This window comes from Anolis carolinensis, unplaced genomic scaffold (genome assembly GCF_035594765.1).
Source record: "Anolis carolinensis isolate JA03-04 unplaced genomic scaffold, rAnoCar3.1.pri scaffold_41, whole genome shotgun sequence".
Taxonomy (NCBI): Eukaryota; Metazoa; Chordata; class Lepidosauria; order Squamata; family Dactyloidae; genus Anolis; species Anolis carolinensis.
The window spans coordinates 158,537-186,323 of NW_026943850.1; the positions used below are offsets into that span (position 1 = coordinate 158,537).

Genomic DNA, 27,787 nt, shown 5'->3' on the forward strand with positions numbered 1-27,787 from the left:
CAATAAAAAATTATGAAAAACACTAAAATAATTAATACAATAAAATACTATAACAAAATGACTAAAAATAATACGACAAAATAATAAAATATAATAAATAAAAAAGATAACTGACGATAAAATTAATTTAAAAAAATACAAATAAAAATTCCACAACAAGTTTCAACCGATACCACCACCACTTTGCCACAGCAACGCGTGGCCGGGCACAGCTAGTATCATATATAATAATATAATGTAATATAAAAACGTAATGTAACATATTAATATATGGATATTATAATAATACAGGATATATAATAATAATAATAATGTTTTACGATGATGTGACGTAATGTAATATATAATATAAAATAATATAATGCATTATAATATAATATATAATGATATATAATTATGTCATGTTATATAATAATAAAGTGACAATATATAATAATAATAATAATAATAATAATAATAATAATAATAATAATAATAAATACTTGTTCTCTGCCCTGGAGGCTGTCCTTCTTTCCTTCCCTTTGAGTCAAAGTCATGGGACGGCCAAGTTTCCTTTTTTTCCTTTTTTTCCTTCTTCTTCTTCTCCTTTTTCTCCTTTTTCTTCTTCTTCTCCTTCTGCTTTTCGCCTTCAGCCCAAGAACAGGAAAGACTCCATGGCAGGAGGTCTTCATTTATTATTATTATTATTATTATTATTATTATTATTATTATTATTATTATATTTATCCCGCATTTCTAATATTTTATTATTTTATCCTAATATTTGTATTATTCATTTTCATTTATTGAATTTATTATGATCATTTGTTCAGTATTTTTATTGATTATTCAAGTATTTTATTTTATTATTTTCTTCTAATATTTTATTCATTTTAATTTATTAATATCATGTTATTATTTATTTACTCCAGTATTTTATTTTAATATTTTGTTCTAATATTTTATTCATTTTAATTTATTAATATTATGTTATTATTCATTATTACTCCAGTATTTTATTTTAATATTTTGTTCTAATATTTATTATTATTATATTATTTTTTTCATTTTATTATTCTGTTATTCTGTATTATTCATTTTCATTTATTGAATTTATTATGATCATTTGTTCAATATTGTTATTAATTATTCAAGTATTTTAACTTATTATTATATTATTATTTATTATTATTCCAGTATTTTATTTTATTATTTTCTTCTATTTTATTTATTTATTATTTATTATTATTATATTATTATTTATTATTATTCCAGTATTTTATTTTATTATTTTCTTCTATTTTATTTATTTATTATTATTATATTATTATTATTTATTATTATTATTATTATTTGTCCAGGGTCGTCCTTCCTCGGCCTCCTCCTCCTCCTCCTCGTCCTCTCGTCCCTTCCTTTGCGCAGAAGCATCGAAGTCAAGGGCGTCAATGAGGTCTTGGGCGGACCGGTCAAGGCAGAGGCTCAGCTGCCGGTCAAGGGGTCGGAGGCCGGGCCCGGCTGCGCAGGGACACTCTACCCGCAGGTCCAGTGCCAGGTCCAGCAGCTACGCCTCTCCGCGCAGGGCCTCCTCCACAACTATGTACGTGCACAAAGTCCAGAGATCATTATCCACATTATTCGTATATTTTATCATTTTTGTGAATATTTTCATGATTATTTTTCCTGAATTTTTTTTATAATTTTTGTGAATATTTTCCTGATCATTTTTCATGAATATTTTATTTTTTGTGAATATTTTCATGATTATTTTTCCTGAATTTTTTTATAATTTTTGTGAATATTTTCCTGATTATTTTTCCTGAATTTTTTAATAATTTTTGTGAATATTTTCCTGATCATTTTTCATGAATATTTTATTTTTTGTGAATATTTTCATGATTATTTTTCCTGAATTTTTTTATAATTTTTGTGAATATTTTCCTGATCATTTTTCATGAATATTTTATTTGTTGTGAATATTTTCATGATTATTTTTCCTGAATTTTTTAATAATTTTTGTGAATATTTTCCTGATCATTTTTCATGAATATTTTATTTTTTGTGAATATTTTCATGAGTATTTATGTGATTTTTAAAATGTTTGTATTTTATTATTATTATTATTATTATATTTTATTATTACTATGATTTATTTATTATTATGTGTATTGTTATAATAACATAATAATTTATAACAATACATATAATAATATTATAATATATAATAATATAAAAATAATAAATATATAATTATATTATTAAAGTAATATAATTATATATTATCATGTATTATTTTATTTTATTATAATTACTATTATTATATATTTTATATATTATTATATACTGCTATATTATACTACATCATCATATTCAGTATTTTATTTTATTATTATATATTATAATATAGCAATATATAATATATAATAATAAAATAAAATATTGAATATGATGATGTAGTATAATATAGCAGTATATAATAATATATAAAATTTGTCACTTATTATATTATTATTGAATATTATTATTTATTGATGTATTATATTATTATATTTACTATTTTATTATTATATTATATATTATTATTTATTGTTATATTATATTTTAGTTACTATATTATTTTATATTATTGAATATTATTATTTATTGATATATTATATTATTATATTTACTATATTATTATTATATTATATATTATTATATATTGCTATATTATATTTTAGTTACTATATTATTATTATTAAATATTATTTATTATATTATATTTTAGTTACTATATTATTTTATATTATTGAATATTATTATATATTGCTATATTATATTTTAGTTACTATATTATTATTATTAAATATTATTATTTATTGATATATTATATTTTAGTTACTATATTATTTTATATTATTGAATATTATTTATTGCTATATTATATTTACTATTTTATTATTATTAAATATTTTATATATTATATATTGCTATGTTATATTATAATATAATATTTAATATTATATTATATTATATTATTAAATAAATAATATAATATAGCAATATATAATATGTAATTAATAATATAATAATATAGTAACTAAAATATAACAATAAATAATAATATTTAAAAATAAAATAGTAAATATAATAATATAATATATTTAAAAATGTATAATATAATATAATATAGCAATATATAATAATAATTAATTAATAATATAATAATAATAAAATAGTAAATATAATAATATATAAAATATATAATATATTATAATATTTAATAATATAATATAGCAAGGTATAATAATATTTAATTAATAATATAATAATAATAAAATAGTAAATATAATAATATAATATATTTAAAAATGTATAATATAATATAATATAGCAATATATAATAATAATTAATTGATAATATAATAATATATAAAATATATAATAAATAATAATAATAAATAATATAATATAGCAATATATAGTAATATTTAATTAATAATATTATTATAATAAAATAGTAAATATAATAATATAATATATATAAATAATATAATATAATATAATATTAAATCTAAGATTCTAAATGGGTTATATAGCTGTGTGGAAGGGCCTTGAGTCTACACTGCCATATAATCCAGTTAAAATCAGATTATCTGCATTTCATAGGCAGTGTGGAAGAGGCCTAAGTGAGGCCTAACTCTGCCTGCCCCCTGGGCTGAGTGGGTTGCTAGGAGACCAAGTGGGCGGAGCTTAGCCTTCTAACTGGCAGCAATTGGATAAAAACAATCATTCCTCTCCCTCTAATTAGGACTTTATTTTTCTTTTCTTTTTGTTATATCAACCTAGAAGCATGGATGATGGGTTGTGTTGTCAAATTTAGTGTTTCTGGGACGCGTGGTTTTGTTGTTTTGTCCTCGGCCGAAACGTCGCTACCCTTTTATATATATAGACTAGCTTTGCCCGGCCACGCGTTGCTGTGGCTTATGGGAATCCTTTGTTGGCCAGGTGGAATAGCAGTGAATAGCCTTCCAGTCGCAAAGCCTGGCCGTTTTCTGGAGTAGCCGGAGTAGCACCCTCACTCCAAGAGCAGCTTTGAAACCTGTCTACTTCCTCAGTAGGGGAATCCTTGTTTGGCCAGCTTGAACTGCACTGAATAGTCTTGCAGCTTAAAAGCCTGACCGCTTTCTACATACGGCATCCTTGCTAGGCCAGGTTCAATGGGATGGAGTAGCCTTGTGGTTTCAGAGCTTGGGAGTTTTCTATCTAGGGGAAATCTTGGTTGGCCGGGTTGAATAGCCCTGTATAGCCTTGAAGTGGGCGGAGCTTAGCCTTCTAGCTGGCAGCAACTGGATAAAAACAATCATTCCTCTCCCTCTAATTAGGACTTTATTTTTCTTTTCTTTTTGTTGTATGAACGTAGAGGCGTGGATGACGGGTTGTGCTGCCAAGTTTAGTGTTTCTGGGACGCGTGGTTTTGTTGTTTTGTCCTCGGCCGGAACGTCGCAACCCTTTTATATATAGAGATCTAAAATAGAGATGCCGGTATGGTGACCTGTTGTTCTCCTCCTCGATCCTTGTGCAGCTGGAGCGCCAGGGCTTCCCCTTCTGGCCGAGCAACGCTGAAGCGCACCGCTCCCTCTGTGCGCCCGGCCCTTCCTTCCCGCGGCTCCGCCCGCCCCTCCGCCCGCCCTCCCCGGCGCTGCTGTGCTCGCTCTCGGGCGCCTTCTCCTTCTTCGAGGCCGCCCTGCAGCGCATCGCCCTGGACCAGGAGCAGGACTTCGGGGGCCCCGCCGGCCCCGCCTCCGCCCACAACGCCACCGGCCAGGCCGCCCTCCTGCTGCGCCTGCGCGGGGCCCGCTCCGTCACCCGCGGCCTGGCCTCCAACCTGCGCTGCTTCCCCTGCCCTCGCACCCGCCACCCGCCCCGCTTCGGACCCGCGCCCGGGACGGACGCCTTCGAGAAGAAGCGCCGGGGCTGCCAGGCCCTCCAGGCCTACGCCCTGCTCGTGGGGCGCGCGGCCCGGGCCCTGGGGAGGTGCACACCCGGGCGGAGCCACAAGCGTCACGCATAATATAATATCATAGCATGATAACATAATACAATATGATAGTACTAGCTGCGCCCGGCCACGCGTTGCTGTGGCAAAGTGGTGGTGGTATTGGTTATTTGACGTTATTTGCATTTTTTAAAATTAATTTTATTGTAAGATATATTTTATTTATTATATTGTATTATTTTTAGTTATTTTCTGTTATTATAGTATTTTATTGTATTAATTTTTTAGTGTTTTTTATTATTTTTTTGGGTTGCTAGGAGACCAAGTTGGAGGAGCTTAGCCTTCTAACTGGCAGCCATTGGATAAAAGCAATTATTCCTCTCTATCTCTAATTAGGACTTTATTTTTCTTTTCTTTTTGTTGTATCAACCTAGAGGCGTGGATGATGGGTTGTGTTGTCAAATTTCGAGGTTGGGGGGCCTGTAGTTTTGTTGTTTTGTGCGTCGCCGTGATGCCATCACTCCTTTATATATAGATAGATCTCTATATATAAAAGGGTAGTGACGTTTCGGCCGAGGACAAAACAACAAAACCACAAATCCCAGAAACACTCAACTTGGCAGCACAACCCCTCATCCATGCCTCTACGTTCATACAACAAACAGCTCCAGCTATTCCAGAAAACAGCCAGGCTTTGAGACTGCAAGGCTATTCACTGCTATTCCACCTGGCCAACAAAGGATTCCCATCAGCCACAGCAACGCGTGGCCGGGCAAAGCTAGTATAATATAATATAATCTATATATATATTGTACTGTAATCTATTATATATTGTACTGTACTATATTACATTACATTTTAGTATATTATAATATATTGTATTATTTTATAAATATATGTATGTATTATATTGCCTTTTTATATTTTAATATTATATTATAAATATTTTAGAATATTTATATCATAATAATAATAATAATAAAATATAATATTTATTTATTTAGAAAAACTTGTCTCAGCAATATAGTCTAGCATTGCACTGTATTGCATTGTATCCCAATCCAGTATGATTGTTCATATGTATATCTACCTCGCAGGGTTGGTGTTATTTTATATTGTTTCTATTTTATTATAATTATAATAATAATTATTGTTATTATTTCTATTTTATTCTATTATTCTTGCTGCCGGTCAGCTCTGGAAAATAATGATTATTAATTATTTAATTTTGGGAAAATAGACTCGAATTATTGTATTTATTGTTATAGTGTATATTAAAAATAATAATAATGATAATGTATTTATTGTAATTTCCTGGTGTATATTAAGCAATAATAACAATAATAATAATACTGTATTTTTGTGACTATATATATATATAGAGAGAGATAGATCGATATTGTTGCTTGTATATATTTTTATACTTTCTACCAAAAATATATGTATATATTGTTATTTTATGAATTAAATATTTCTCAAAAATAGTGATTTATTATTATTATTATTATTATTATATATTTCATATAATCTAATATATAATATAAAAGATTCAGAAAAATATTTGCAGAAAATATTCAAAAAAATGAAAAAAATATTCAGAAAAGTAATTTTCATCATTATTTTTCACAAATATTTTCAGCAAAAAAATTGTGATTATTTTCCTAAATATTTTATATTATATATTCAATTATTTTTGTTAATATTTTGTCATTGTTTTTCTGAATATTTTCATGATTATTTTTGTGAATAATTTTGCAATTATTCAGAAAAACAATTGCAAAAATATTCACAAGAATAATCGTGAAAATAATCAGAAAAATAATGGCAAAAATATTCCCAAAAAATAATGGCCGAAATATTCACAAAAAATAATGGCCGAAATATTCCCAAAAAATAATGGCCGAAATATTCACAAAAATAATGGCCAAAATATTCACAAAAAATAATGGCCGAAATATTCACAAAAAATAATGGCCGAAATATTCCCAAAAAATAATGGCCGAAATATTCCCAAAAAATAATGGCCGAAATATTCACAAAAAATAATGGCCGAAATATTCACAAAAAATAATGGCCGAAATATTCCCAAAAAATAATGGCCGAAATATTCCCAAAAAATAATGGCCGAAATATTCACAAAAAATAATGGCCGAAATATTCACAAAAAATAATGGCAAAAATATTCACAAAAAATAATGGCCGAAATATTCACAAAAAATAATGGCCGAAATATTCACAAAAAATAATGGCCGAAATATTCCCAAAAAATAATGGCCGAAATATTCACAAAAATAATGGCCAAAATATTCACAAAAAATAATGGCCAAAATATTCACAAAAAATAATGGCAAAAATATTCCCAAAAAATAATGGCCAAAATATTCACAAAAAATAATGGCCAAAATATTCACAAAAAATAATGGCCAAAATATTCACAAAAAATAATGGCCAAAATATTCACAAAAAATAATGGCCAAAATATTCACAAAAAATAATGGCCAAAATATTCCCAAAAAATAATGGCCAAAATATTTCCAAAAAATAATGGCCAAAATATTCCTAAAAATAATGGCCAAAATATTCCCAAAAAATAATGGCCAAAATATTCAGAAAAATAATGGCCAAAATATTCACAAAAAATAATGGCCAAAATATTCCCAAAAAATAATCACAAAGATATTCAGAAAAATAATGGCACAGAAAATAATCACGAAATATTCAGAAAAATAATGGCAAACATATTCACAAAAATAATCATGAAAATATTCAGAAAAATAATGGCAAAATTATTCAGGAAAAATAATCAGAAAAATAATCATGAAAATATTCTAAAAGGCTTTTGTGTCATTGTGAGGCATCGGCCAGCAGAGGGCGCCAAGCCTTTCCCCTTAAAGTCCAAGCGCAAGGAAAGGCGATCACAGGAAAATCGCCTCCAGAGCCCTCCCGACAGATGGCCATCCAGCCACCCTCTTCCCACCGCTCCTCATAGGGAGTCTTGTTCTCCGGAGTATGTTTGTTCCACGGAGGGTCCCACACGGTGTCAGGCATCGGGACCAAACGTGGTACACGTGACCCGTGACGGCCCGACTTAACATACTGTCCGGGTTCTGGACGGATCTGGACTGATACAGGATGATGGGAAATGGAGTCCGGACGGATGCCATGCGAATCCCACCAGTGACGGATCTGGACTGATAGAGGATGATGGGAAATGGAGTCCGGACGGATGCAGAGAGCCATGCGAATCCCACCAGTGACGGATCTGGACTGATAGGGGATGATGGGAGTTGGAGTCCAACGTGACAAAACACCTCACCTGGGTCTTAATAAAAACATTCAGAAAATGTTCAGAAAAATAATTGTAAAAATATTCAGAAAATAATCTGAAAATATTCAGAAAATAATAAAAAAATATTCAGAAAAATAATCAGAAGAATAATTTAAAAACTCTGAAAAATAATCAGAAGAAAATCAGTAAAAATATTTTAAAAAATAATCAGAAAACATTTGGGAAAATATTCACAAAAATAATATGAAAATATTCAAAAATATTAAAAAATAATCCGAAAATCTGAATTCTGTTGGCTTCGACTTGGTCCGGATTAAGGTTTATGTACAAGGTTTTGCGGACAAATGGTTCAAGGATTTTATACTGTATGGTTTTAAAGCTATCTATTGTATTTTGTTAAATTATTCAATTGTTTTCATTGCTTATGTTTTATCTTCTTGTATTGTGTATTGGCACTGAATTTTTGCCAGATTGTGAGCCGCCCGGAGTCCCTTCGGGTGAGAAGGACGGGATAGAAACGAGGGAAATAAATAAATAAGTAAATAAATATTCAGAAAATAATATGAACATATTCAGAAAAATAATAAGAAAATATTTAAAAATATTCAAAAAAAATCTGAAAATATTCTGAAAATAACCAGAAAATATTTGCGAAAAATAATCGTAAAAATATTTGTGAAAAATATTTGTGTTGCTCATATGACATATTGTGTATGGCTCGTATTGCCGTCCATCAGGTTATTGTTGCCCGCATGATATATTGTATATTGCTCGTATGATATGTATTCATTGTTATTGTTGTTCGAGTGTCACAAACCAATGGAAATCTCAGACGCAAAGAACTAAACCGGACAACTCGCTTACTTCCGAGTTTAGATCTGTAGTGAACCGATTTATGTCGTACGAGCAATTTAACGAGTAACGAGTTCCGTATTTCCCGAATTTCAGGGAACGTTACTTTCGTTAACATTCGGGAGGAGGGAAAACTCCGCGGCCCACTTTCTCCTCCGAGTAAATTAGGTCGTTAGAAAAAAGTGTTGGTAGAACGGCTCTCCTTGAACGAGCGAGCGAGCGAGCGAGCGAACGAGCACTGATTCATGTTTGCGTTTGGACTCGCCAATTGCTTTTCATTTCCATTTCCCAGACATCTGCTTCCCTTGTTTCCGAGTAAATTTGCTCCCATTTATATTCAGGATCGCGAGCCATTATTAGTTTTAGGGAAATAACAAATAACGGGCGAGAGGAGCGGGAGGATGGGACGTCGCCCGCAATCCGGTCCGGGCTGAATGACTCACGATCCAAAAGCAAAAAAAGAAAAGAAAGAAAGAAAAAAGGGGGGTGGAATTGGTTGCATTTATTGCTCCGAGAAAAAGGGACATTCGTCTTATTTTATAGTTTCTACGGAGGAAAACACTTTGGGGTGGATTGAGGGCAAGGAGAGAACAGTGAAGTGAGCATCGATGGACTCAAGAATGAGCACCCAGGGACTGAAGAAACAAGCCTCGACGGACTCAGGAAACGAGCCTCGACGGACTCAGGAAACGAGCCTCAACAAACCCAAGAAACGAGCCTCAACAGACTCAAGAAACGAGCCTTGATGAGCATTGATGGACTGAAGAAAAAAGCCTTGACGGACTCAGGAAACGAGCCTCAACGAGCATTGACGGACCCAAGAAATGAGTTTCAACGGACTCAGGAAACGAGCCTCGACGGACTCAGGAAACGAGCCTCGACAGACTAAAGAAACGAGGCTCAACAGACTCAAGAAACGAGCCTTGATGAGCATTGATGGACCCAAGAAACGAGCCTCAACGGACTCAGAAAATGAGCCTCAACAGACTCAGGAAATGAACATTGACGGACCCAAGAAACGAGCCTTAACGGACTCAGGAAACGAACCTCGACGGACTCAGGAAACAAACCTCAACGGACTCAAGAAACGAGCCTTGACGAGCATTGATGGACCCAAGAAACGAGCCTCAACAGACTCAGGAAACGAGCATTGACGGACCCAAGAAACGAGCCTCGATGGACTCAAGAAACAAGCCTCGACGAACACCAATGAACTCAAGAAATGAGCATTGAGGAGCCTCAACAGACCCAAGAAACGAGCAGTCTGAAGAAACAAGCCTCGATGGACTCAAGAACATCTGCCTTGGGAGCCTAGAGCCTTGTTTGGACTTGAGAACATCTGGATTGAGACCCTTGAACCATGTTTGGACTGGAGAGGCTCTACCTTGAGAACCATAATCTCACCATCATCCTCATCATCCTCCGTCCTGAGGGCCGCCACCCCCACCCCATTCACGCTTCCTCTCCTCTGTGGCCGCTATTTAGGCCGAGGCCAATCCGGTTGACCCGCGACCACAAAGGACTTTCTCTCTTCCTTCCTTCCTTCCTTCCTTCCTTCCTTCCTTCCTTCCTTCCAGGCGGAGAGAGAGCCTCGCTCGTCTGGCAGCCAAGAGGCCTATTACCTTAATTGGGCCGCTTGACAAAAGCCTCTCCCGCTCGTCGCCCGCCACTCGTTCACCTGCGTCCCCGCCATCCGTCATCCGTGTCCGCCCGCGTGACCCTCCGGCGGGAGGACGAGGACAGTGACGGATGGGGACATTACTCATCCACGGCCGACGGCTCCTCGCCGGACCATTCGATCTTCTCGATGAGGCTCATTCTGCTAACGAGCTTCCCGGCACAAGTCGGAAAATATTCGCCAAAATATTCGCTTGATCTTGTAGAGATAGATTTCCAATACGTGGACGACTGGCTCATCGCAGGACGAGTGCCAGCCGACAGTCTGGGCGACGCTTCCGATCCATTAGCAGGGCGCTCATTGCTTATTAACAAGCCCGTCAAATGGGAAAAGATTCATGAAATAGAATCCTGAAAATATTGGCAAGAAATAACCGTAAAAATATTCATGAGAAATATTTGTGGAAAATATTTGTGAAATACATTCGTGGAAACGATTTGTAAAAAAAAAAAAAAAAGTAAACTTTTATTACGGCCAAAGACCAGCTCATATCAAGGGCACCCAGTCCCGAACATCCACATGAAATCCGAGAGGTTATATACTTCAAAATTAATAATAATCCTATAAAACTGTATCATTGACAAAATTTAAAATCTAGGCTAAAAACTTCAATATTTTAAAAACTATGGCCATTCCGCCCTGAACACAACCGATCTCGTCTGATCTCGGAAGCTAAGCAGGGTCGGGCCTGGTCAGTACTTGGATGGGAGACCGCCTGGGAATACCGGGTGCTGTAGGCTTAATTTTTTTAAAAAGTAAAAAAAATGATCGTAGAAATATTCGTGGAAAATAACCGTTAAAAATATCCGTGAACAAAATTCGTGAAATATATTTGTGGAAAATATTTGTGAAAAATAATCACAAAAATATTCATGAAAAATAATCAGAAAATCAGAAAGAAATAATCAGAAAATATTCAGAAAATAATAATAAAAAAACACTCACAATAATAATCAGAAAAATATTCTGAATAATAGCCAGAAAAATAAGGATTAGCATCTACGATACCCATAGGATTGACATCCATCAGCATACCTAAGTTGTTGTTGCCCGTATGATTTATTATATATCACTTGTATGATATATCTATATATATAAAAGAGTGATGGCATCACGGCGACCCACAAAACAACAAAACTAGAGGCCCCCCAACCTCGAAATTTGACAACACAACCCATCATCCACGCCTCTAGGTTGATACAACAAAAAGAAAAGAAAAATAAAGTCCTAATTAGAGGGAGAGCAATAATTGTTTTTATCCAATTGCTGCCAGTTAGAAAGCTAAGCTCCGCCCACTTGGTCTCCTAGCAACCTACTCAGCTCACCCAGCTTCTCAATAATAATAATAATAATAATAATAATATTAATAATAATAATAATATAATAATAATAATAATAATAATAATAATAATAATACAATCCTAAGGTTAGCAGATACCCCTAAAGGTCATCCAGTTCAACTTCCTTATATCATGCAGGAGGACACAATTCAACCACTCCTGACAGATGCCCATCCAATATCTGCACAATAATAATACACATCAAATCATAGCATGAGACAGTTAGGAGAGACCCCTAAAGGCCATCCAGTCCAACCCAATTCTGCCATGCAGGACACAATCCAAGCACTCCCAAGAGATGGCCACCCTGCCTCTCAATACTAATAATAATAACATCATCATCATACAATCCTAAGGTTTGCAGTGATCATGCAAATCAACTTCCTTCTACCATGCAGGATGACACAATCCAAGCCCTCCTGACAGATGGCCATCCAGCCTCAACAAGTTCTCACCAACACCACCAGACAACACCACAGCAACGCGTGGCTGGGCACAGCTAGTGTATATATATATATATATATATATTGTTGTTGTAGTAGTAGGCAGTTATATGTATATTGCTCATGTGGTATTTGTTGTTGTTGTATGCGGACATGCTGCCTAAAGGCCACTTGATCTTGGAAGCTAAGCAGGGTCAGCCCCGGTCGGGAAACGGATGGGAGACCGCTGGCGAATCCTTTTCCCAGGGGAAGGAGCTCGCCCACGGCCACCCTGGGCACACAAGGTCACAGGGGACGGGAGACGGCCCCCCCTTCTCCTCGGTCCCGGGGGGGGGGGTCTTGGCGTGTGTGTTTCATTTGCCGGCCAGATGGCGTGTGCCGCGATGCCGTTGTCACTCAACGCCCTTGAGGCAGAGCGGCTCGATGAATCTGCCTCCTCCTCCCCGCCGTCAGCAGCACCTGTGTCCTGCATGCGCAAACGCCTGTCCTCACCCGGGAGGCCACCACCAAGGAGAAAAGGAGAGCGTCCGAGGAGGAGGAGGAGGAGGAGGACACGGAGGGCGCCCAGGACACGTTCCTCCGGTGGGTGTGGACTGGCCGCCCCGACCCCGACCCCAAACCAGGCTCCCAAGGCCACAGACAAGGCGGCAGACCCTCCAACCCCAACGCGGTGCTAAGCTCTCGAGATAGAGGCTCTCAAGTCCAGACGTGGTTCGAGGTCCCCAAGGTGGACGCTCCCCATTCCAGGTAAGGTTCTCGGGGCAGAAGCTCTCAGGTCCAGACAAGGTTCAACGTTCCTGAGATAGAGCCTCTCAAGTCCAGACAAGGGTCTCCAATGAGACGTTCTCAAGTCCAAACAGGGTCCAAGGTTTCCAAGATAGAGTCTCTCAAGTCCAGACAAGGTTCAAGGGTCTCAAGACGGACTCTCTCTCTCTCTCTCTCTCTATATATATATATACTTTCGATATCCCCCGCCCGTACAACTTGCACGCAAGGAAAGCGGCCTGGTGGTCCTCCTTGGCGGTCCGTTTTGCCCTGACCCGGTTCCGCTTGCGTCGGGGAGTTGGAGAGGCTTCCCCAGGGAAGGCAGGGATGACTCACCCGGAGCCGAGACGGGCCTCTCTCTCGCGCTCTCGCCCTGTGTCTGTGCTCTTCTCTCCTCTTCTCTGTGCTCCTTCATCTGGAAATGACACACTTTCCGCCTTCTTCTCCCCACAGGACCGGGCAGGACCGGGCTGCTGCTTCTGGAGGCAGATGGACACCTCACCTGGGGCCGCCAAGGATGTTGTCGCTCTCCAAGGCAGAAATCCCTTGATTTAGAGACGAGAGACCATAGAGGGGGACAATTATTGTTATTATTATTATTATTATTATTATTATTATTATTATTATTATTATGTTGGACATGGGTAAATGCCTAGAGAGGATATATTTGGCCGGAAGTGGACACAGGAAACCACTGATAATAGAACAAACCCTTCTGAAACCATAGATGATACTGAAACAAAGGACTTTCTGAGTAGGAATACCATAGAGTCATGTTGGAGGACCTAGAAAATGCCTAGAGAGGACAAATTTGGCTGGAAATGGACACAGGAAACCAGTGATAATAGAACCAACCCTTTTGAAACCATAGATGATACTGAAACGAAGGACTTTCTGAGTAGGAATACCATAGAGTCATGTTGGAGGACCTAGAAAATGCCTAGAGAGGACATATTTGGCTGGAAATGGACACAGGAAACCAGTGATAATAGAACCAACCCTTTTGAAACCATAGATGATACTGAAACGAAGGACTTTCTGAGTAGGAATACCATAGAGTCATGTTGGAGGACCTAGAAAATGCCTAGAGAGGACAAATTTGGCTGGAAATGGACACAGGAAACCAGTGATAATAGAACCAACCCTTTTGAAACCATAGATGATACTGAAACGAAGGACTTTCTGAGTAGGAATACCATAGAGTCATGTTGGAGGACCTAGAAAATGCCTAGAGAGGACAAATTTGGCTGGAAATGGACACAGGAAACCAGTGATAATAGAACCAACCCTTTTGAAACCATAGATGATACTGAAACGAAGGACTTTCTGAGTAGGAATACCATAGAGTCATGTTGGAGGACCTAGAAAATGCCTAGAGAGGACATATTTGGCCGGAAGTGGACAAAGGAAACCACTGAAATCACAGATGATACTGAAACCAAGGACCAAGTTGCCTAGAGAGGACGTATTGAAATGAAATCACGGCTAATAGAGGACTCTGTTGGAAAGAGGGACTTCCTGTGAAGGAGTACCGTTTATCTAGTCCTCTCTGGGCATTTTCGGGGTCCTCCAACGTTGATTATTTATTGACTTCCGGCCAAGTGTGTACTTTCTGGGTCCCCTCGAGCCTCTCTATGGTATTCCTGCACAGGACGTTCTTCGTTAGGCTCCATCTTGCACAATGTTCAGGGACCGAATATTCCCGGCCCGCCTGCTCAGGACGTCGGCCTCCTCGTGCCCCTCGAGGGGGGACCTCGTGTTAACGGGGGGAACTCCCTGGCGCACCTCGAGGGGACTTGTTCGCACCCGGGCCTCGGCCTGATCTGCGGGCGGATTTGAGAACACAGTCGTCATTCCCCAAAGCACTCCGGTGCAGTTAATTAAGTTTTCCGCCCCCGGCGTGGAATTAATTAACGCTCGCCCCTCGTTTGCAGATCTCCGTGAAATTTCGCTTCCGTCCTCTGACGAGAGAGGCTTCCGTCGCGAATGGCATTCATTAGCTGGGAAACTAACCGCGGCGTTCCTCCCGTCTTGTACTGATCGTTGTTTTGTTCCTTGTTTACTCCAGTGTTTGTTGGCTTACTTGTTTACTTCGTTTGTTTGTTGTTAACGGGGGGAACTCCCTTACTCACCTCGAGGGGAGGCGGGCTACATTACCCTCCGGGCCCGGCGTTTCGCCCGATGGTAACTCGTAGACTTATCACCCCGTGAGCCTATAGCTCGATTTATCACTGTGATGACCGTGGGATTTACAGTGCAGCCAGGCCCGGATCCTTGAGACCCCAGGAAACTACGACTCCCCCGGATCCTTGAGACCCCGGGAAACTACGACTCCCCCGGATCCTTTATACCTCGGGAAACTACGACTCCCCCGGATCCTTGAGACCCCAGGAAACTACGACTCCCAGGACTCCAGGTCATTGAGCAGAGTGGTGCCAACAGGCATTCCTTCCACGGCGTTGGCGCACCTTGTGATAGTAGAGGAGGCCACGGACCTTGGGGAACTACGGCTCCGGTGGGGCTTGGTGTGGGCGGCCCTTCGCTTTGCGGCCTCCCCGAAGTGGGTTCCCGTGTTGCTCGTCCCTCCGCCTGCCTCGCAACGGCTGGCTTCTCCGCGAAATCCCTCCAGACGCGGCCGAGATGTTTCCTCCTGTCATCCTCGCTCCGCGTCACCATGCATATTTCAGAGCCTCTTCTTGCCTCCTTCAGTGAGCACGGAGCCGGGTTTTTATTTCCTTGAGAGGGAAAAGGAAGGCAAGGAGGCCTCGTATAGAACAATACGATATAGTGATAATATAGTAATATAACAATAGGCCAAGACCACAGACCATAAGACGATCAACCATAGACCAGTGACTCTAGACCAAGACCATAGACCGTAGACCATTAATAAAGACCATAGACGATAGACCAAGACCATAGAGACTGTAGACTGTAGACCGTAGACCATTAATCAAGACCATAGACGATAGACCAAGACCGTAGACCGTAGACCAAGACCATAAGACCATTGACTATAGACCAAGACCATATAGACTGGAGACTGTAGACCGTAGACAATTAATCAAGACCATAGACGATAGACCAAGACCGTAGACCGTAGACCAAGACCATAAGACCATTGACTATAGACCAAGACCATATAGACTGTAGACTGTAGACCGTAGACAATTAATCAAGACCATAGACGATAGACCAAGACCGTAGACCGTAGACCAAGACCATAAGACCATTGACTATAGACCAAGACCATATAGACTGGAGACTGTAGACCGTAGACCATTAATCAAGACCATAGACGATAGACCAAGACTGTAGACCGTAGACCAAGACCATAACACCATTGACCCTAGACCGTAGACCCATGACAGTAGACCACAGACCACCAACCAAGACCAAAGTCATAGACCATAGACCGTAGACTGTAGACCAAGACCATATAGACTGTAGACTGTAGACCGTAGACAATTAATCAAGACCATAAGACCATTGACCATAGACCGTAGACCGTAGACCAAGACCATAAGACCATTGACTATAGACCAAGACCATATAGACTGTAGACTGTAGACCGTAGACCATTAATCAAGACCATAGACGATAGACCAAGACCGCAGACCGTAGACCAAGACCATAACACCATTGACCCTAGACCGTAGACCCATGACAGTAGACCACAGACCACCAACCAAGACCAAGGTCATAGACCATAGACCATAGACTGTAGACCAAGACCATATAGACTGTAGACTGTAGACCGTAGACCATTGATCAAGACCATAAGACCATTGACCATAGACCGTAGACCCATGACAGTAGACCACAGACCACCAACCAAGACCAAGGTCATAGACCATAGACCGTAGACCAAAAACATAGACTATAGACCATAGGCCAAGACCATAGACCATTGATGAAGATTATAGACCAAGACCATAATAATATTAGTATAATATAGTGATAATATAATAATAGATCAAGACCGCAGACCATAAGACCAAGACCATAGACCATTGACCATAGATCAACACCATAATATAATAATAATAATAATATAGTGATACTATAATAACATAACAATAGACCAAGACCATAGACCATTGACCATCGTCCGTTGACTGTTGACCGTTGACCATTGACCAAGACTATAGTCCATGGACCATAGAACATAAGACCATAGACCATTGGCCAAGATGATTGACCATAGACCATAGATCATCAACCATAGACCAAGACTATAGACTAGGACTATAGACCCTAGACCATAGACCATAGATGGAGACCATAAGACCATTGACGAAGACCATAGATGGAGGCCAACGCTGGGAGGCCTTGCATAACGAGCTCCCCAGGCGAGTCATTAGCGCTCCCTCCTCCTCCTCCTCCTCCTCCTCCGTTGTTTCCCTTTTTGTTATGACTACTCCTAATTATGCGCTAATTAATAAACATGAGGCCGGTGCCCCCCGGGGGGGGGGGGAGAGGGAAGAGGCCCGGCTTTGATCCTGGTTTTGAAATGCTCAACCGCCTTCCTTTTCCCGAAAAATTAATCATGCACACTATTTGCACGCTGCTAATCGAGCAGTTCTATGCAGACTGCTAATTGTGCGCACCGTTATTTGCACACTGCGAACTGTGCGGTTATTTGCACACTAGTTATGCACACTATTATTTGCACACTAATCATGCACACTATTTGCACACTACTAATCGTGCAGTTCTATGCACACCGCTAATTGTGCGCACCGTTATTTGCACACTAATTGCGCACATTATTATTTGCACACTGCTTATTGGGCTATCATCTGCACACTGGTCATTGCACACTTAATTTTGCAATTATAGGCACACTTATTTGCACACGGCCAATCGTGCACATTGTTAGAAGAAGGAGGAGGAGGAGGAGAAGAAGGAGGAAAAGGAGGAGAAGAAGGAGAAGGAGGAGGAGGAGAAGGAGAAGGAGAAGAAGGAGGAGGAGAAGGAGAAAGAGGAGAAGGAGAAGAAGGAGGAGAAGGAGGAGAAGAAGGAGGAGGTGGAGAAGGAGGAGGACACCCCAGAGACAGGACCTCCCCAAGCCATGGGAGATGCCTCCAAAAGGTCTACCTAGATCTACCTACCTACCTATCTCTCATCTATCTATCTATCCTTCTATCTATCCTTCTATCTATCTATCTATCTATCTATCTATCTATCTATCTATCTATCTATCTATCTATCTATCTCTTCCTTCCTTCCTTCCTTCCTTCCTTCCTTCCTTCCTTCCTTCCTTCCTTCCTTCCTTCCTTCCTTCCTTCCTTATCATGTGGAGGGCCTTCTTCTGAGCATGCACAGGCTACGTTATCATCGGCGTATGGGATCTCTATACCAGACTTCATAGACCATCCTCTGAGCACGCACAGACTACGTTAGCCTTCTCCCCTTCGATCCAATCCTTCTTCTCTCTCCTTCCTTCCTCCCTTCCTTCCTTCCTTCCTCCTTCCTTCCTTCCCTTCCTTCCTTCCTTCCTTCCTCTCCTTCCCTTTTCCTCCTTCCCTTTTCTTCCTTCCTCCTTCATTCCTTCCTTCCTTCCTTCCTCCTTGCCTTTTCCTCCTTCCCTTTTCCTCCTTCCCTTTTCCTCCTTCCTTTCTTCCTTCCTTCCTTCCTTCCTCTCCTTCCCTTTTCCTCCTTCCTTCCTTCATTCCTTCCTTCCTTCCTCTCCTTCCCTTTTCCTCCTTCCTTCCTTCCTTCCTTCCTTCCTTCCTCTCCTTCCCTTTTCCTCCTTCCCTTTTCTTCCTTCCTCCTTCATTCCTTCCTTCCTTCCTTCCTCCTTGCCTTTTCCTCCTTCCCTTTTCCTCCTTCCCTTTTCCTCCTTCCTTTCTTCCTTCCTTCCTTCCTTCCTTCCTCCTTGCCTTTTCCTCCTTCCCTTTTCCTCCTTCCCTTTTCTTCCTTCCTTCCTTCATTCCTTCCTTCCTTCCTCTCCTTCCCTTTTCCTCCTTCCTTCCTTCCTTCCTTCCTTCCTTCCTCTCCTTCCCTTTTCCTCCTTCCCTTTTCTTCCTTCCTCCTTCATTCCTTCCTTCCTTCCTTCCTCCTTCCCTTTTCCTCCTTCCCTTTTCCTCCTTCCCTTTTCCTCCTTCCTTTCTTCCTTCCTTCCTTCCTCCTTCCCTTTTCTTCCTTCCTTCCTTCATTCCTTCCTTCCTTCCTCTCCTTCCCTTTTCCTCCTTCCTTCCTTCCTTCCTTCCTTCCTTCCTCTCCTTCCCTTTTCCTCCTTCCCTTTTCCTCCTTCCTTCCTTCCTTCCTTCCTTCCTTCCTTCCTTCCTTCCTTCCTTCCTTCCCTTTTCCTCCTTCCGTCTCTGCTGCTGCGCACTGGAGGATGCCACACAAGAGGAGGAGGAGGAGGAGGAGGAGGAGGGAGACCCACACACTCGGAGAGACAGAGAGAGAAGCTCAAGGAAGGACGGACGGACACAGAGAGAGAGAGAGAGAGAACCTCAGAGGGAGGAAGGAGTGAGTGAGTGAATGGATGGCTGGAGGAGCCCCTCTCTTCCTCTCCGTCCTCTCCTTCTTTCCTTCTTTCCTTCTTTCCTTCCTTCAACGTGTGATGCGCATCGGCCTTCCCGGCAGCGCGTGCCTTGAATGTGAATGAAGTGAGTGAGGGACCGAGTGAGTGAGCGGCATCCTTGGTGGGGACCCCTTCCTCTCTCTCTCTCTCTCTCTCTCTCTGTCCCGTCTTCCTCGCTCCCTTCTTCCTTTCCTGGATGCCCAGGGGTGCCTTCTGCTCCTCCTCCTCCTCCTCCTCCTCCTCCTCCTCCTCCTCCTCCGGCCAGGATGCCGTTCCACCCGGTCACCGCCGCCTTGATGTACCGCGGCATCTACACGCTGCCCAACCTCTTGGCCGCCCAGGAACAGGACTCGCGGGACGCCCCGGACATCCCCGAGGACGAGCTAGAAGGTAGGTGGCCGCCGGACACCACCAGGACCACATCTCACCCATCCATCCCTCCATCCATCCACCCAGTGATGGGTTCATTGACAGCTTGAAGGTAAACACCAGACCAAGAACATCTCACCCATCCATCCCTCCATCCATCCAGTGATGGGTTCATTGACAGCTTGAAGGTAAATACCAGACCAAGAACATCTCACCCATCCATCCCTCCATCCATCCAGTGATGGGTTCATTGACAGCTTGAAGGTAAATACCAGACCAAGAACATCTCACCCATCCATCCCTCCATCCATCCAGTGATGGGTTCATTGACAGCTTGAAGGTAAACACCAGACCAAGAACATCTCACCCATCCATCCCTCCATCCATCCAGTGATGGGTTCATTGACAGCTTGAAGGTAAACACCAGACCAAGAACATCTCCTTCATCTCATCCATCCATTAATCCATCCAGTGATAGCTTGAAGGTAAACACCACAATCAAGAACATTTCAACCATCCATCCAGTGATGGGTTGATTGACAAGCTTGAAGGTAAACACCAAGACCACAAACAAGGCCATCACATCCATCTCATCCATCCATCCATCAATCCATCCAGTGGTGGGTTCATTGACAGCTTGAAGGTAAACACCAAGGCCAAGGCCAAGACCATCCATCCATCCATCCATCCATTAATCCATCCAGTGATAGCTTAAAGGTAAACACCACAACCAAGAACATCTCATCCATCCATCCATCTCATCTATCTATCCATTCATTGAGTGACAGGTTGGTTGACAGCTTGAAGGTAAACACCAAGACCAAGGCCAAGACCATCCATCCATTGAAGGTAACCACCAACACCATCTCACCCATCTATGCATCCATTCATTGAGTGATGGGTTGGTTGACAGCTTGAAGGTAAACATCAAGACCATCTCATCCATCCATCCATCCATCCATCCAGTGATGGGTTGGTTGACAGCATGAAGGTAACCACCAAGACCACATCCCACCCATGCATTTCATCCATCCATCCATCCATCCAGTGGGTTGGTTAGCAGCTTGAATGTAAAGTTCTGGACTAAAACCCAAGCGGATGTGTCTTATGGGAGATATACACAGTCCTATAAGGTGGATCCGCTTTGGGTTTTAGTCCGGAACTTTATGAGAGATAGACATGGTTCTATAAGATGGATCTGCTCTATCTATCTCATATTTATCTGTCAATCAATCAATCCATCAATCAGGCATACCTATCTTTCTATCTACCTATGTATCTATCTACACTCTCTCTACTAGCGTCCCTTCCTGATACTCCTTCCTTCCTTCCTTCCTTCCGTCCTTCCTTCCTTCCTTCCTTCCTTCCTTCCTTCCTTCCTTCCTTCCTTCCTTCCTTCCTTCCTTCCTTCCTTCCTTCCTTCCACTTGCTCTCCTTTCCATTTGGTGCAGGATGGCTCTGCGGAGGAGGAGGAGGAGGAGGTCGGGGGATTCCCAGGGATTGTTAACCGAATCTCTTTCTTTCTTTCGGCTGGCTGGCTCGCTCGCTCGCTCGCTCCTTCTGCTCGTTCGAACAGAGAGAGAGGCCCGCCAGGCCCGGCGTCTTGTCTGTGAGCAGCCTCTAGTGTCCACAGCGGAGAAGCGGAGGCATCGGATGCGTCTCAGGGACACCCGGCAACTCCGAACGAATCCACGTCTCCGGAGCCAGACGAAGGACATCCAAGAGTGTTGAAGGAACCACCAGAACATCTTGGGGAAGTCCCATCAGATGACGGGAGGGCCATGGTTGTCCTGATCTTCAGGACCCAAACCATGACGGATATCTCTTGAAGGCATCTCAGGACATCTCGAGAAGTCCCATCAGACAACTGGAGGAGGAATCAGCAGAGGAATCAGGACATCTCAGGAAGTCCCATCTGATGATAGGAGGGCCATGGTCATTCCGATCTTCAAGACCCAAACCATGACAGATATCTCTTGAAGGCACCTCAGGACATCTCGGGAAGTCCCATCAGACAACTGGAGGAGGAATCAGCAGAGGAATCAGGACATCTCGGGAAGTCCCATCTGATGATAGGAGGGCCATGGTCATTCCGATCTTCAAGACCCAAACCATGACAGATATCTCTTGAAGGCACCTCAGGACATCTCGGGAAGTCCCATCTGACGACGGGAGGGCCATGGTTGTCCTGATCTTCAGGACCCAAACCATGACAGATATCTCTTGAAGGCACCTCAGAACATCTCGGGAAGTCCCATCAGACAACTGGAGGAGGAATCAGCAGAGGAATCAGGACATCTCAGGAAGTCCCATCTGATGATAGGAGGGCCATGGTCATTCCGATCTTCAAGACCCAAACCATGACAGATATCTCTTGAAGGCACCTCAGGACATCTCGGGAAGTCCCATCAGACAACTGGAGGAGGAATCAGCAGAGGAATCAGGACATCTCAGGAAGTCCCATCTGATGATAGGAGGGCCATGGTCATTCCAATCTTCAGGACCCAAACCATGACGGATATCTCTTGAAGGCACCTCAGAACATCTCGGGAAGTCCCATCTGACGACGGGAGGAGGGCCATGGTTGTCCCGATCTTCAGGACCCCACTCAAGGCGTGTAAGGGAGTTCCCCAGGTTAACAGATTCCCCCTCGAGGCGCGTAAGGGAGTTGTGTTGTATTTCATGTGTAAGGATGCGATATAGGAACATTCGTATTTCTCCTATGGCTTGTTTTGATGACCGATTTATATGTTATGCAGTTTGTTTGAACGGCGTTGGGCCCGACCAGAGAAAGGCGGGATAGAAATGCCCGAAATATTACATTGTGTCCTTCTTCTCCCCGCCCGCAGAGATCCGCGAGGCCTTCAAGGTCTTCGACCGGGACGGCAACGGCTTCATCTCCAAGCAGGAGCTGGGCACGGCCATGCGCTCCCTGGGCTACATGCCCAACGAGGTGGAGCTGGAGGTCATCATCCAAAGGCTGGACATGGACGGTAAGGCCTTCACGTGATCCTGTTTGCTCTCTGTGTTGTTTCTGGGACCGTTCAGGGCGCAGACTCCATTTTACACGGTCAGATCTAGGACTGTTCAGAGCTCAGACTCCATTTTACACGGTCAGATCGAGGACTATTAAGAAGCTCAGACTCCATTTTACACGGTCAGATCTAGGACTGTTCAGAGCTCAGACTCCATTTTACACGGTCAGATCGAGGACTATTAAGATCTCAGACTCTATTTTACACGGTCAGATCTGGGACTATTAAGAGCTCAGACTCCATTTTACACGGTCAGATCTGGGACTATTAAGATCTCAGACTCTATTTTACACGGTCAGATCTGGGACTATTAAGAGCTCAGACTCCATTTTACACGGTCAGATCTGGGACTATTAAGATCTCAGACTCCATTTTACACGGTCAGATCTGGGACTATTAAGAGCTCAGACTCCATTTTACGCAATCAGATCTGGGACTGTTCAGGGCGCAGACTCCATTTTACACGGTCAGATCTGGGACTATTAAGATCTCAGACTCTATTTTACACGGTCAGATCGAGGACTATTAAGATCTCAGACTCTATTTTACACGGTCAGATCTGGGACTATTAAGAGCTCAGACTCCATTTTACACGGTCAGATCTGGGACTATTAAGATCTCAGACTCCATTTTACACGGTCAGATCTGGGACTATTAAGAGCTCAGACTCCATTTTACGCAATCAGATCTGGGACTGTTCAGGGCGCAGACTCCATTTTACACGGTCAGATCTGGGACTATTAAGATCTCAGACTCTATTTTACACGGTCAGATCGAGGACTATTAAGATCTCAGACTCTATTTTACACGGTCAGATCTGGGACTATTAAGAGCTCAGACTCCATTTTACACGGTCAGATCTGGGACTATTAAGAGCTCAGACTCTATTTTACACAGTCAGATCTGGGACCGTTCAAGAGCTACAGCTTGTACCCTCGGTTAGCTTCTCATACGATAAATAAACAAATAAATAGTCTAACTACCGAGAAACCAAAGTGCCATGCAAAGTACAAAGAGGTTGTGATTTTCTAGTGGTTGCGAATGCCATTTTTTCTCCGCCAGGGGACGGGCAGGTGGACTTTGAGGAGTTTGTGACGCTCCTGGGGCCCAAGCTTTCCGCCTCCGGGATCCCCGAGAAGTTCCACGGGACGGACTTCGACACCGTCTTCTGGAAGGTGAGATAATTGGCTGTCTACAGAGACGTTGCCCAGCAGGAACGTAGCCCGGATGTGTTGCCATCCTGCTGGGAAGGGAGGCTTCTCTCACGTCCCTCCACAAGCTAGAGCTGACCGGTGGGAGCTCACCCTGTCCTGTGGATTCAAACCTGTCGCGAGCATGATATATATGCATATGGCTTGTAATGGAATTGGAACGTATGAAAGCTAATAATTTGGGAGATGCCAAAATTCGAAAATATTAAGGCCCTGTCATGTTCTCCAATTTTGACATCTCCGGTCAGCTGACAAAGAACAGATGCCAGCCATAAAACAGGCTAGCCATAAAACTTCAATTACCCTCTGGTATGTGAGAGCCCCTATATAAGTGGGCCAAAGGGAAGGTTCTGGTATTCCGTACCATAAAAATCTGTTGGAATCTACCAGCGTGTCTTGGTGCTTTTTTGGTGGAAGACGGACCCACAGCACAGCCTTGATCTGGGAGGCCCTGAGCGTGGTCCCTGAAGCCACTGAGATGCCACCCAACCAGGCCAGTCGGGTCCCCTCGTTGCCGTAATAATAATAATAATAATAATAATCATCATCATCATCATCATCTCCTCCTCCTCCTCAGTGCGACATGCAGAAGCTGACGGTGGACGAGCTGAAGCGGCTGCTCTACGAGACCTTCTGCGAGCACCTCTCCATGAAGGACATCGAGAACATCATCATGACCGAGGAGGAGAGCCACATGGGCCACGCCGAGGAGTGCCCCGTCGACGTCGAAAGTAAGCGGGGGTCTAACAACCGAGGGCCGCGAGGAGGCTGCTCCTTCCCTGTCTCTCGTTTGTTTGTTCCAGACTTTTCGTCCCCGTCTTTTGTTTCCATTACGGAAGAACCCGTTCTGTTCCGGACGCCGAGTGCTTTGAATATAAATTCAAGCCGAGGCCTTGCTTTGCATGCCAAGTCGACGGGCTTCTGGCAATCGCCAAGGATGATATATATACACATACACATGTATTAGGGCTATGTGATTGATGTTTCAAAGCTCATTACAAAATTAGAGCTTCTAAAATTCCGTTTCTAAAGTTTATGAGAGTAAGCACTATAAGTAAATAAATAAATAGCTCAAACTTAACTAATGTACGACGCCCTATCTTTCTGGCTTTCCGTCATTGGTTTTACCTTTCTCAGGCGCCACAGGTTTATAAGAGTAAGAACTATAAGTAAATAAATAAATAGCCCAAACTTAACTAATTTACGACGCCATATCTTTCTGGCTTTCCGTCATTGGTTTTACCTTTCTCAGGCGCCACAGGTTTATAAGAGTAAGAACTATAAGTAAATAAATAAATAGCTCAAACTTAACTAATTTACGACGCCATATCTTTCTGGCTTTCCGTCATTGGTTTTACCTTTCTCAGGCGCCACAGGTTTATAAGAGTAAGAACTATAAGTAAATAAATAAATAGCTCAAACTTAACTAATTTACGACGCCATATCTTTCTGGCTTTCCGGCATTGGTTTTACCTTTCTCAGGCGCCACAGGTGTATAAGAGTAAGAACTATAAGTAAATAAATAAATAGCCCAAACTTAACTAATTTACGACGCCATATCTTTCTGGCTTTCCGTCATTGGTTTTACCTTTCTCAGGCGCCACAGGTGTATAAGAGTAAGAACTATAAGTAAATAAATAAATAGCTCAAACTTAACTAATTTACGACGCCATATCTTTCTGGCTTTCCGGCATTGGTTTTACCTTTCTCAGGCGCCACAGGTTTATAAGAGTAAGAACTATAAGTAAATAAATAAATAGCTCAAACTTAACTAATTTACGACGCCATATCTTTCTGGCTTTCCGGCATTGGTTTTACCTTTCTCAGGCGCCACAGGTTTATAAGAGTAAGAACTATAAGTAAATAAATAAATAGCTCAAACTTAACTAATGTACGACGCCATATCTTTCTGCCTTTTCGTCATTGGTTTTACCTTTCTCAGGCGCCACAGGTTTATAAGAGTAAGAACTATAAGTAAATAAATAAATAGCCCAAACTTAACTAACTTACGACGCCATATCTTTCTGCCTTTCCGGCATTGGTTTTACCTTTCTCAGGCGCCACAGGTTTATAAGAGTAAGAACTATAAGTAAATAAATAAATAGCCCAAACTTAACTAATTTACGACGCCATATCTTTCTGGCTTTCCGTCATTGGTTTTACCTTTCTCAGGCGCCACAGGTGTATAAGAGTAAGAACTATAAGTAAATAAATAAATAGCTCAAACTTAACTAATTTACGACGCCATATCTTTCTGGCTTTCCGGCATTGGTTTTACCTTTCTCAGGCGCCACAGGTTTATAAGAGTAAGAACTATAAGTAAATAAATAAATAGCTCAAACTTAACTAATTTACGACGCCATATCTTTCTGGCTTTCCGGCATTGGTTTTACCTTTCTCAGGCGCCACAGGTTTATAAGAGTAAGAACTATAAGTAAATAAATAAATAGCTCAAACTTAACTAATGTACGACGCCATATCTTTCTGCCTTTTCGTCATTGGTTTTACCTTTCTCAGGCGCCACAGGTTTATAAGAGTAAGAACTATAAGTAAATAAATAAATAGCTCAAACAGGAAACACTCCCTCAACTGTTGGCTTCAAAGAGCAGGGAACGTGCATGGACAGTCCGGTAGCATTGTGTTTTGACCCACCCGGGTATCTTTTAATGTGCTTCCTCTTCCTCCCGCCCTTCTTCCAGCCTGCTCGAACCAGCAGATCCGGCAGACCTGCGTCCGGAAGAGCCTCATCTGCGCCTTCGCCATTGCGTTCATCATCAGCGTCATGCTCATCGCCGCCAACCAGGTGCTGCGGAGCGGGATGAAGTAGGAGCCGCAGCCGGCGGGACAGGGACGGCGTTCCTCGCGACCAGACCTGTCGACAACGACAACGGCCGGACCGCGGCGGGAGGGAAAACCGGGCGCTCGGCCGCCGTCTTCTCGGACAGACAGACAGACACTCATCTCGCCCTCGCTATCTCGGCTTCTCTGCAGATAGCATGGCCTCCTCGGGGCGGATCTCCGGGCCGCCCGCATGGTGGAAGTGCTACCCTTTCGACGCATGTCCGACGTGCATGGAGACTCCCCCCTCCCCCTCCCTCCCTCCCGCCGACCCCCGACCCCCGACCCCTCCCCCCTCCCCCTCCCCCCCTCCCCCCTCCCCCCCCTGCACCCGACCCGGAGTGATGATGCAATACTGTGCGCTTTTATAACCAGATATTTAGAGGTATATACATAAGATATTATATATATATAATGCATAGAGATATATATAGATATATACATATATTTATGATAATAACAATAACCCGTTAAGCAA

At 41.6% G+C, this 27,787-nt stretch overlaps 1 protein-coding gene and 1 non-coding gene across 2 annotated transcripts; both read left to right on the top strand.

Moving 5' to 3' along the window:
* Window positions 1-11,394: 11,394 nt before the first annotated feature.
* LOC134294971 (5S ribosomal RNA) lies at window positions 11,395-11,513 on the top strand. The gene has a single exon (XR_010001556.1). It is a non-coding gene; the product is annotated as a 5S ribosomal RNA (ribosomal RNA).
* Window positions 11,514-19,749: 8,236 nt separating this feature from the next.
* Window positions 19,750-27,787, top strand: LOC134294970 (calcium-binding protein 7). The gene is made up of 5 exons (XM_062966929.1): window positions 19,750-20,246; window positions 23,075-23,218; window positions 24,323-24,435; window positions 25,049-25,202; window positions 27,171-27,787. Exons 1-5 carry the CDS (start codon window positions 20,123-20,125, stop codon window positions 27,296-27,298), a joined length of 663 nt encoding a protein of 220 aa, XP_062822999.1. The 5' UTR covers window positions 19,750-20,122; the 3' UTR covers window positions 27,299-27,787.

Bases quoted from the DNA above. Each gene is read 5' to 3' on its own strand.
- LOC134294970 (XM_062966929.1), top strand. From the start codon at position 20,123: ATGCCGTTCCACCCGGTCACCGCCGCCTTGATGTACCGCGGCATCTAC. The intron at 24,436-25,048 runs GTGAGATAATTG...CCTCCTCCTCAG, and splicing joins TCGACACCGTCTTCTGGAAG to TGCGACATGCAGAAGCTGAC. The intron at 25,203-27,170 runs GTAAGCGGGGGT...CCCTTCTTCCAG, and splicing joins GTGCCCCGTCGACGTCGAAA to CCTGCTCGAACCAGCAGATC.